Source organism: Podarcis gaigeae (genome assembly GCF_964106915.1).
Source record: "Podarcis gaigeae genome assembly, chromosome: 16".
In the NCBI taxonomy this organism is placed as follows: domain Eukaryota; kingdom Metazoa; phylum Chordata; class Lepidosauria; order Squamata; family Lacertidae; genus Podarcis; species Podarcis gaigeae.
Window position 1 is genome coordinate 20,008,526 of NC_139693.1, and position 12,197 is coordinate 20,020,722.

At 47.0% G+C, this 12,197-nt stretch overlaps 1 protein-coding gene across 3 annotated transcripts in view; it reads right to left on the minus strand.

Moving 5' to 3' along the window:
* FBXW8 (F-box and WD repeat domain containing 8) overlaps positions 1-12,197 on the minus strand; it is a 63,230-nt gene that overhangs the window by 13,091 nt on the left and 37,942 nt on the right. For all 3 annotated transcript variants that reach the window (XM_083717304.1, XM_083717303.1, XM_083717302.1), the window contains 2 exons: positions 9,524-9,720; positions 8,151-8,360 (listed from right to left, as the gene is read on the minus strand). In XM_083717304.1, coding sequence (XP_083573430.1) covers positions 8,151-8,360; positions 9,524-9,720 — 407 coding nt within the window. The remainder of the gene's footprint in view (positions 1-8,150; positions 8,361-9,523; positions 9,721-12,197) is intronic.

A 12,197-nucleotide genomic window follows, 5' to 3' on the forward strand; every position in this document is an offset into this window, starting at 1 on the left:
AAGGATTGTGGTGACCAAGCAGACGCCTGCAGCAAGCAGGATTGCACCCTCCAGAGCCTTGAGGGATGGGGGAGATAAGGATCTGGCCCTCTGGCCGGAGAAGGTTCCCCAGTCCTAAGTGAGATGGCTTGGTAGAGCATGAGACTCTTAATCTCAGGGTCATGGGTCTGAGCCCCAGGTTGAGCGAAAGATTCCTGCGTTGCAGGGGGTTAGACTAGATGACCATCATGGTCCCTTCCAGCTCTACAATTCTATGATTAAGAATCTGTCTCTCTGATTAAGAAAAACCAGGAGTTAGGACTGGTGAACAGAGTTCCTTTCCCCCAGGAACTGTAGACTTGTTATCTCTTAAAATTAACAATATTGGGGGAATATATAACATTGAAAGCTGTCTTATACTGAGTCCACCCTAAGCCAGAGACCTTCTGCATGCAAAGCAGATTCCCTACCACTAAGTTACAACACTTCCTCAATCAGAAATGAAATTTAACTTATAACAGGGGCTGAATTGCCGGCACAACCATACACAGTATTATTTGGATATGTTGAGGATCTGGTTTTGCAGAATTGATAATGTGTTTGCTAACAGCTGCTCCTACAGCAAAATGCTATAATGGAGTGCTATCCCTGTGTTAGAAGATTGGAATGGGAGACTATGGGAATTGGCTAATTGGCTCATATGATAAAACTAACTAACCTTGCAAGAGTGATAAAGGAATCAACCTAAGACGAAAAAAGATCCAGCCATATATACCGTTGGAAACAATTCACAGCCCAAATATTGAGAGGGTTGTATCCAGTGTTAATGGTTGCCAGAGCAGACCCACTGAATTAATGAACCTGACTAACTTAAGCTGGTTAATTCCAATGGGTCTCCTCTGAGTAGGCCTTAGTTGGCTACAACCCAAGGTCCCTCATTTCCGTGATTGATTTCCCTTGCTTGCTTGGCTTTAATGTATTTTCATGCGTTAAAAATGAATTAAGCATACTTATACATGGGTAGGTGTATACCTGTACAAGTAGATACCGATACTTATATATTGCAATAAAGAAAAAAATAGGAGGAAGAAAAAGAAGAAGAATTTATATCCCTTTATTATTAACTGTAAAACAGTCGTAGGTCCTGGCTGGGGAGGGCGGGATATAAATATTATTATTATTATTATTATTATTATTATTATTATTATTATTGGAGGATCACAGCATGCACATCTAATATCACCTATGCATACAAAGACATGTTCTGCCATCTGTTGCAAAAAGTCAAGGCTGATCTTCAAACATTACAGAAAAGCATCTTCATATGGCTCCGAAATCAATCAGTGATGGCGGCAGCCTAACATGCAGGGGAAGCGTGTTCCATCAAGAGGGTACCACCACCAAGAAGGTCCTGCTGACAGTCCCCAACATCTAGACTCATTAGATGTCCAATGCTAACCCTTTCCTCCCCAGCTGTGACTCCCCCATAAATGGTCTCCCCTTAAACCACTTAGACAATTTAAAAAACACCTCCTATTAGCTTCAAGAGAAGCATTAAATATGGCACAGGGGAGAAGTGAGGAGCAGAGGCTGAAGGTCAGACAAAGAGGTCCCCGGAGCCATATCCAACACGTGGACTGGCAGTTCCGCACTCTGGCTAAAGAGGGAGAAAGTCAGCTGGGGCTAGTTAGGTTTGATCCTGTTGACAAATTTGCTGAGAGTCCCAAGCGTTGGGTGCCAAGAAGGCACCCATCTCAGACTGAAGTTCTAAGATGCCAGCAGGGGCGACTCAACAAGATTGAAGGCAGGTTCACAGGGAACCTTTCATTTTCTGAACCGAGGGCTCAGCCAGGAACGCGCATACCAAACAAACAAACAAACAAACAAAGGCGTCCCAGTTTACCACCAGAAATCAAAAAGCTTCTGGACCTGAAGTGGGGACTGATCTCCCCAAACGTTGAATAATTCAACGCGGCCCAAACGCCTTAAGACGGCCTTCGCCGCGACTTTGAGTTAAAGCCCTGGGAGATTAGCAAAGCGCAGCATCCATTTCGCGGGCGGGTTCTGCTCCGCGTTACAAGTCCCTTAACGACCTTTACCGCCTTGCCCCCCCTCTCTCACTCTTTTAATAAGGCTGAGCAAATGGGACTTCATTTTCGCCGGTTGTTACAGGAGAGCAAAATCAATTATTTATGCCCTGGCTTTCCCTTTTGTTCAGGCAACGCATTAGTCTAATGCCACCTAACCACGACGCAAGTTGGGCGAGCTGAGACCTTTGGCCTTCGCTGGACTGTGGGGCAGTGGGGTGGGTCAGCAAGGGTGGGGGGTGCATGGGGAGAGAGATGCAGGCAAAGGGGGAGAAATGCAATTTAGGGGATAAGCAGATACGGGCTTTACTCCAGAGATGGGGAACCCGTGGTCCTTCAGTTGCTGGGCGACTCTGGCCCCTATCAGCCCAAGCCAGCATGGCCAATGGCCAGGGATGATGAGAGATGTAGTTTGGCAACATTTAGAGGGCACCAGGTTGGGGACAGTGGCGTTGGCTCAATAACTAAGGCCGCAGCCGTGCGAACAGTTAAAGCAGGCTTCCTCAACCTCGGACCTCCAGATGTTTTTGGCCTACAACTCCCATGATCCCTAGCTAGCAGGACCAGTGGTCAGGGATGATGGGAACTGTAGTCTCAAAACATCTGGAGGGCCGAGGTTGAGGAAGCCTGAGTTAAAAGGTACATTTATTCAGGATGGATAAGAGACAAGGCTTCTTCATGCAGTGCATTGTTAAACTATGGAACTCACTCCCACAGGAGGCAGTGATGGCCACTAATCTGGGTGGTTTTAAGAGAGGACTGGGCAAATTCATGGAGGGGAAGGCTATTGTAAAGGGAATTGGGGTTGCTCGTGCGTAAGTGGCCACTGCTCTAGGCAACGTTGTCTGGCTAAACTTTTCCCTGGCTGAACAGCACTTTCTCCATGGCTGAACAGCACTTTCTCCATGGCTGTGCCAGTCACTGGCAGAATCCATCAGTAGGCGTTTCCTGAACTTCTTCCAGCATAAAAGCTCTTTGACACCAAGTCGACGCCTAGCCTCCCTGCGCGGAAGTTTTCTGCGCAGAGTGGGTGTGGCCAGTGGAGGTCCTGAGCTCTCCCCGCTGGTCTCTGTGGAAGAGTCTTGGAGCCATCTCTCCGAAGTCCTTCCTGGCTCCCTTTTCTTCCTGGTGTCACGCTGCTCTCCTTCCTCCGAGGAAGTGTTCCCTCTCTCCCGGCTGGGCCCTTCTCCTGCATCGCTAGGGAGCCTTACCTGCACTCTTGGCTCCGATGGCAGTTCCCTGACAGCTATTGATGGCTACCAGCCACAATGGCTCTGCTCTGTCTCCATGGATGGAGGCAGAAATGCTTCTGAATACTGATTGCTGGAAACCACAGGAGGGGAGAGGGCTCTTGTGCTCGGGTCCTGCTTGCAGATTTCCCACAGGCATCTGGTTGGCCGCTGGGAGAACAGGATGCTGGACTAGATGGGTCACTGGCCTGATCCAGCAGGATTTGTCTTATGTTCTTATTCCATTTTAACAGCCCTGGCTCCCCACAAAAAATCTTGGGAACTTTAGGCTGCCCCTCACAGAGCTACAATTGCCAGGACCCTTAAACTACAGTTCCCAGGATCCTATTTTGCTGGGGGGGGGGGAGAGACGGGGACGAGAGCTATGACTATGAAAGTCGTATAAGAATGCTTTGAGTGTGCCGAGTGACTGTGGCTTAAGTGCACATCCAGCATTATTGGGGGCTTATTCCTGTGGCCTTCCTGGTGATATTGGACTCCAATCTGCATCAGCCCCATGGAGTGTGTGTGGCTAATCATCACATTGGCTGGCTAAACATACACAAAGAGTGGAGATAAGGTGATTTGTTTGATTATAAGATTACAGATGAGCTAATATTCGAAAGACCAAGATCAACGAGAGAGAGAAAATTGGGGGTGGGAAACAGTAAACCTACCCAGAAGAAGCTGTTACATGGAATGGGGGGGGGGGGGACGAGAGGTGTGTGTGGAATAATAAAAAAGAGGGCATAAAGCAGTTAATATGTATGAATAATGGATGTTTGATTTAAAAGCAGTTTACTCCAACATGATGTAATTTTTTGACAGCCGGCCAGCCAGACTATCTTGCGGCTCTGTGCCAGGGGGGAGTCAGCGTTCTAGCGCAGGGAATGCTACCTCATTGAGGATCACGTGGGCGGCGCGGCAGGGAAGGACGCACATCAATTTCCATGCCATCCCAAAAGTGACTTTCTGTACACATACAGACTCTCTTCTCACTCAGGGGCCGAGCATACCTGCCGACCGCTCAGAGGAGGCCACCTGGGGAAATCAGGCAAAGCGGCAGTCCGCCTTCCCAGCCTACGGCAAGGCTAGATGCTCACGGTGCAATGATAATTCTTCGCAGCACCTCCGTGCAAATTAACAGAGATGCTATTTTCAAAACAAAAACACTCAGGTTTCTGGGGGGGTTTCCCCCCTTTCCTTTTTAAAGTTTGAAAAAGAGGGAGAGAGAGTCAAAGCTGCCACCGCCAAACCGAGCCAGGAGTGAGCCCGGATGTCGGTGGTGAATTTTGCCAAAGCACCTGCAGCTCCTGCTGCTTCTGCCCTGGACCTCGTTTCCCTGCGTGCTGCCTTGCCAAGCGGAGTGGGCGACCGAGCCAGGCTGGGGTTAAGATGCGGACAGATGTCTGCCAGAGGCAAGGAAGGAGGCTGCAAAACTCATTTAACCTTTGGACAAAGGCAAAGTGGGGAGAGAGCAGCCGCCCAACGCTGTGGTCATTTCTCTCACTGAGATGCGAGCGGCGAAACAAGGACTACAAGCTCAGGGACTTGGTCTGTTGCGTTTAGAGCAGGTGTTCCCAAACTGGGGTCTGTGGACCACCAGGAGCCCACGGGATTCATGTAGCGTGCCCGTGGATTTGTGGTCGAAGGCACACTAAATATACATATTGGTTTCCAATTGCATTTTCATTATTTCTTTTATTTCTTTCATTGTATTGCACTTTGAATTCCATGGGATTCAGAGGGCAACAGAGTAAACTATAATATCTAAGAAACAAAATAAGTGATTAAAAATGCATATTAAAATCAGCCAGGATCTAGCAGGCAGAAAAACCATTAAGTGGTCCAGCAAGAGACCCCCAGCAACTTTCAAGTGGTTCTGTGGGGAGACGGGCAGGGAGACTTAAGGAACCACTGTTTTAGAATATATCCAAAGGACTATAAATTATGTTATTAAAGACCAGTATCTATTTCCCTTAGTAACAATGAGAGCTAGAAACTTTCTCACTTTTTAAAGTGAACTTTATAGCCTTGGGATTCTGCGAGATCTACTGGACAGCTCCATGGTGAATCATAGAAGCACAGTATTGCAGAGTTGGAAGGGACCCCAAGGATCATCTAGTCCAACCCCTGCAATGCAGGAATCTCAGCTAAAGCATCCATAAATATAACAAAATTACTTAATCAAGGAGACTAGTTTTTAGACAATGGGGCTGAAAATCAAGGGCACAACACACATATTTCTGTGAGGCTGCTTTGGTTCTGCTGTGCTGCAGCGATAGGGAAGCAATACAAGAAAATGCTTCTTCTAAGAATAAACGGCAGCTTTCGATATTTAAATTTTTAGGTTCTCCAAACAGCATCCACAGAAGCTTAGCATCTGAGTTATATCAACCAACTGGCAAAAAGACACATCAGCAAACCAGCAAGTCTTTGATCGGTTATCAGAGCAACGTAAAATAAAGGGCTGGTGTGATTTTTATGGCACAAAAAGAAGCACATCGTCTCGACAAGCGAGCTCCTGCTCATCCAGTCCTTCTGCCAACCAAGTGCAGCACCTTGGCCCAGGAAAGCAAAAATGAAACATGACTGCCGAGCGGGGGAGACGGCTCCATCCCTCCAAAACAGGCCAAAACGCAGCGATACGTCTCTCGCATCAACCTGGAGATTGATCATCGCCTCCTGACCACCATAATCAACCCATGCAAAGTCCCTTCACGTCTGGGGAATAATTATCATAATAGACATTCGTAATTAAGTTTCCGGCGTGATGTCAGCCGGAGCGGGAACGCCAAGCAAGCCGGTGTCCTTGTCAGAGACATCCTAACCGTCTGGGTTCCTTCAGCCCCGTTCCCCCTCATTAGCATACATGCCCCTCGCGAACCATCTGCCACCGCACACCAAAAAGACCTCAGACCTACATTAGGAAACCACTCCGAATCCACAGAGCGCCATTCGGGAGGCTCCCGCGGAGCTCTTTCTTCTGGTTCCATTTGGGGCATGGACAGGGCACTTTTGTTATGATGCCAACGCCAGCCTTGTCCCAGCGCTCCTCCTGAATGTTGCACGGGAGCAAAGCTCTGATGTTGCTTCAGCAACAGCCCGCCTTAGATGGAGCCATATGTAGAGAGCAACAGCTTGGCAAATGCCACCTTGGCTGAAAGGTACAGGGGCCCCATCAGCTCCAGGGGTCTTGTACCCCCAATGGAAAGGGGGACACTTGAGCTTTAACGGGGAGTCCTTTAAGGATGGCAATGGGACATTCTCACCAGCTAAACATTGCAAAGCATCGTGATATACCAATCTATCACAATGTCTGAAATAAGGATGGAGCTATGTAGAGAAACTGCCTGCTTCAGTTTTCCCAACACTGTGATTTTTAGCATAACACACACACACAGAGAGAGAGAGAGAGAGAGAGAGAGAGAGAGACATCATGATTTGCAATATATTGCCAGGCCAAAAATTATGAAACCACTATCACGATATAGACTTCAAACCGGTTTTGGATGATATATTGCCCAGCCCTAACACACATCTTGATTTGCAACATATTGCCAGGTCAAAAATTATGAAACCAATAGAGTGATATGGACTTCAAACTACTTTTGGACGATATATAAATATATCGTCCAGCCCTATTCCTCAACCTCATCCCCTGAAGAAGGTCACTCTTAACTCTCAGGATCAGGAAAACCTTGGCCTTCTAACTAGGCTTGAGGGAACTACTTTGTCGCTGTAAAAAAATAAACATCCTGGAAAGGTAAGCAGGAAATCTTTGTAAATCTTTATATGCACACTTTGCCACCTGTAATTGTACACCTGTGGTGTCGGTAGGAGCATCCTTTGGCTGACCAATACAGACAACATGCATTGCAACATTATTATTATTTTTTGCAAGCTTCTAAATTCCCCTAAATGTCACACACTTTAGAACACAGCTGCACAATCGGAATGCAATCGGTTCCAAGGAGTTCTTGCCGCTTGCAGAGTCTCACAAGGAAAGCACAGTGTCTCCTATAAAAAAGCAAACAGTTCCCCCTAGAGGCCTACAGCTGTACAAAAAGGCCTGGCTCCCTCTGAGAGGAAATGAGGCGCATTTGTCGCTACAAATCAGCCTCAGCCTCTGTGTCAAGGGAATAACGCAGTTGCTGAGGGTGGGGTGGGGCAAATACTGGGCTGCATTTGGCCTCTGCTGGAACAACAGAGGATTATTCCTTATTCTCAGTGGCACAGCACCTGCTTTGCAAGAGAGAAGGCCGCAGTTTCAATTCCCGTCATCTCCAGGTAGGGCTGGGAAAGATCTTCCTGTCTGAAATCCTGGAGAGCCACTGCCAGTCCGTGTAGACAGCACTGAACTAGATGGACCAATGGTCTGACTCAGGAGATGGCAGCTTCCCATGTTCTCTTTAAAACTAGGGTGAAACTTTGCTGGGTGAATACGAAGTGAGTCATTTCGGAGCTTTAAACAGCAACAACACCAGGCAGGTGGGCAAAACTTGCACCTCATGCTTCTAGGGCAGGTGTAGAGAACCTCTTGCCCACCCCCACCCCCCAGCGTTGCTGAACTACATCATCCCTGAACACTGGTCGTGCTTGCTGGGGGCTGATGGGAGTTGTAGTTCAGCAAGCATCTGGAGGGCCAATGGTTCCTCACCCCTGCCCTGGAGAGCTCTTGCCAACAGCGATGTTAAGATGGCAGAGTAAATGGTATTCGTTGTTAGTTGTGGCATAAAAGTAATAAGCAAGATTTCCACGCAATACAGGAGAGTCAATCATGAGCGAGCAACCATTGATATGCCTTATACAGGGGGCAACTCAAGACATTTTGCAGAATAAAAAGCTGAAATACCTTGTTGGTCTCGTTGATCAACCAGCCGAAGCCTTTCACTCCGAACGCTGCCTCGCTGGAGGTGACGTCCAGGCATGTGGCAGGCTGGCCGTAGACAGAATGAAGGACCTTGGCTGAGTCCCCAACCTTCAGCAGATAGATGACATCTTCCGCAGTGGCTACGGCCACAGGGAGGCCCATAACGCGGGGGACCAGGCAGAGTGAGCCCACCTGCAAGGGGTCAGGGGGTTACAGTGACTGCAAGAACCTCAGCTTTGGGGCTCATCTTCTCTCCATCAGCTTCCCTTCCTTTCTGCTGACCCCACACCCCCACCCCAACAAAAAATTCAACTGGTGTTTTGCCTTTTTATTTGTCCACTGGCTTCTTCCACTGTTACAAGCCATAACTCCATGGTGGAGCACCTTCTGAATTATGGTATAAAAGAACTCCTCCTTGGGCCCTTGTTTTTTTGTTTGTTTTTGCTGGGCATGAGCATAGATGGCGATTTCCTTCCATCCCAGAGCTCCATATAACAACCACCCAAAGCAATGGACCTGATGTAATAATAATATTATTAATAATAATAACAATAATAATAATAGTACAATTTATTTGACCAAACTGCGGGAGGCAGTGGAAGACATTAGTGCCTGGCGTGCTCTGGTCCATGGGGTCACGAAGAGTCGGACACAACTAAACAACAACAGTATAATTTATGCCCAGCCCATCTGGCTGGTTTGCCCTGTCTCCGCATTTTCTCTCCACTGCAGTGTTTAGAGATGTAAAACCAAACCCACCTTTGCCAAGACACCAGTTCCCCACACCCATCAGGATGCGGAAACTCTGTGCCTTTCCATACAGTGCTACCTTGGAAGCTGAACGGAATCCGTTCTGGAAGTTCGTTCGGCTTCCAAAACGTTCGGAAACCAAAGTGCAGCTTCTGCAGCCAATCAGAAGCTGTGGAAGCTGCGCCAGACATTCGGGTTCCAAAAGAACATTCGCAAACAAGAACACTTCTGGGTTTGCAGTTTGGGGGAGCCAAAACCTTCAACTTGCAAGGCTTCCAAGGTACAACTGTATATATAATTTTGGATTCCTAGAGCAGGTCAGCCCCCAGCCAGCATGGCCAATGGCCATGTCTGATGGAAGCTGTAGTCCATTGACATCAGGAAGGCCAAAGGGTCCCTCAAACCTGTATTAGGGAGAGAAGAGCACCATATCTGTAGCTGACATTTAGCGTAACATCAAGCTTGACCTGAATAATCTGGTGAACTGGGCTCTTTGGTTGCAGGATGGGGAACCGGTGGCCCTCCAGATATTCTTGGACTCCCAACTCCCATCAGCCCCGGCAAGCATGGCCAATGGTCAGGGACGATGGGCGCTGTAGTCTCACCAGTTTCTGGATTTCAAACTCTGCAGCCGTCTCCCAGTAGCCCTTGTCATTGGCGCTCTCCACTTTGACCTGGAAGGCGGATGCAGTTGCTATTGTTGCCCCTTCAGCCGAAAGGGCCAAGCTTTGTATCTTCTGATTGTGCTGGGAGCAATGGATCGGGTCACGGCCGACCAGCAGGCTCCACACCTTAATCGTCCCTGTGCACCAGAAAAACAAAAACAAAAATGGAGAATCAGTAGCTGTGGTGGAATATTTTTATTCATGCTGCCAACCACAAAACCATCTGGAGGGTTCATCAAACCAAGATCCGTTCCATGGAGTAATCGCTAACATTTGACAAGATCACAGGGGGCACCTGAATCTCAGCAAGGGCAGCCAGCAGAATCTGGCTTGCCAAATGAAACTGATTGACGGTCAGTTGAATACAAATGAAAGTAGGTTTTTTATTGATTTTCACAAGAAAGCAGCAATATAGAGACAGGTAAGCTCCTCACCAGCACCACCCACAAGAGAAGAAGTAGCTGAGAACCTTTTGAGGACATCCAAGTGGAATAAATTGGCATAGGACTGAAGCCACTTAAGAGCTGTACATACTCCTTAATGTATTCCACGAGACACAAACGCGTTCTTCACGTAAGAAAAACATAGCTGAGTGACATAGCCAGTTCCCTACACAGCAACTCGCCCTGGCTTGCAGCCATCCAGAAACAGACAAAGGCCACGTTTGTACATCATGAGGAGTCAAACCATGGCTTATTGCAAATGCCAGCAAAACTGAAGCCTAAATAGGGTTTCTGAGAAAGGTGAAGGAAGTATTAGCCTGCTCAGCCCCACAATCCTTTAAAAAACTAAGGGTGGACCCCTGCCTATCACTCAAAGCCCAAAGACAATGGAGCACGGTCAGTAGCCATGGACATGCCCTGAATTAAATGGGGGGGAAACCACCAATAGAGAATTGTGGTGAAGTGGAGCTGCCTTCTCTTAGCGAATGGCTGTCAGGAACCCTGACCAGCCAAAGTAAATGGGCAAAAAATAATAATGGTTATAATATACCGATGGAACAGTAGGAACACATGTGGACTAAAGGGTTAAACGATACATTGTGCTATGACTTAAAGGAGACTTTTTATAATATGATGTATCGTTGGTATCTAACTCCTGAGAAATTAGCTAGAATGCATAAGAGTGTTCCAAATGTTTGTGGGAAATGTCAGGAACAAAAAGGGACATTTTATCACACTTGGTGGTAGTGTAAAAAAAGCTAAAAAATAGTGGATACAAATGCATACATTGGTACAGAAGATTTTGAAGGTTAATGTCCAACCGAAACCAGAGCTTTTTCTGCTGGGGCTTATGGATATACAATTAGAAAAATAATACGGAAAACTATTGCAATATATGATTATAGTGGCAAGACTGTTACATGCACAAGGATAGAAGGACTCATTATTACCTACTATGGAAGGTTCTTGAAATTAATGGATTTGGCTGAGATGGGGAAGTTGATGTGCTTAATTAGAGAAAAATCACTGTTGACATTTATTAATGATTGGAAACCCCTTACGGACTTTCTGTGCAATAAGGAAAATGAACTTGTGGTATCAGGGTTTGAAGACTGAAAAAAAAAAAGGATAAGATTGGTTAACGGGAAGTGGAAGAGTTTAATGTAATTAAAAGGCAAAAATGTTATATATATATTTAAAGCTAATAGATGGAGAGTCTGAAGTTTTTCTTCTTTTCTTTTTCTAGTTCTCTATTTTCTTTTCAATTTTTATGTTAAACACAAGAGCTTGGTATTTGATGTGCATCTTTGTATTTTTTATTTGTTCTAAGGTAAAGGTAAAGGGACCCCTGACCATTAGGTCCAGTCATGGCCGACTCTGGGCTTGCAGCACTCATCTCGCTTTATTGGCCAAGGGAGCTGGCGTACAGCTTCCGGGTCATGTGGCCAACATGACTAAGCCGCTTCTGGCAAACCAGAGCAGCACACGGAAACGGTGTTTACCTTCCTGCCGGAGTGGTAACTATCTACTGATGTGCTTTCGAACTGCTAGGTGGGCAGGAGCAGGGACTGAGCAATGGGAGCTCACACCGTCGCGGGGATTTGAACTGGCGACCTTCTGATCGGCAAGTCCTAGGCTCTGTGGTTTAACCCACAGTGCCACCCGCATCCCTTTTTATTTGTTCTACCAAGCTTTAAATAAATAACAATAAAGAAAAAGGAAGAAGTCATGCTGAAGGCTCCACATGTGCAGCTGAATCCTGACCCTTGTTCCACAGGGAGCTCTCCAAGGTGGCTACCCAACTTCCATTTTGCATAGGAATACATAAAGCTGCCTTAATCCATGTCAAACCAATGGTCCGTTTAGCTCAGTAATGTCTACATTGACTGCCAGTGGCTTTCCGGGATTTCAAACAAATAGTCCCTCCCAGCCCTACCTGGACAAGCCAAGGACTGAACCTGGGACCTTCTGCATGATGATGATTCAAGTCTGAACTATGGACCTTCCCCTGGGCTTGCAGAGGAAGGTAAGAAGATGTCATATAGTGGCTCAGACCTGTTGAGCCACCTATTAGTAATGTCTACACTGACTGTCGGTGGCTTTCCAGGATTTCAGACAGGGTTCTCTCCTAGTCTTACCTGAAGATTCTAGAGATTGAACCTGGACCCTTC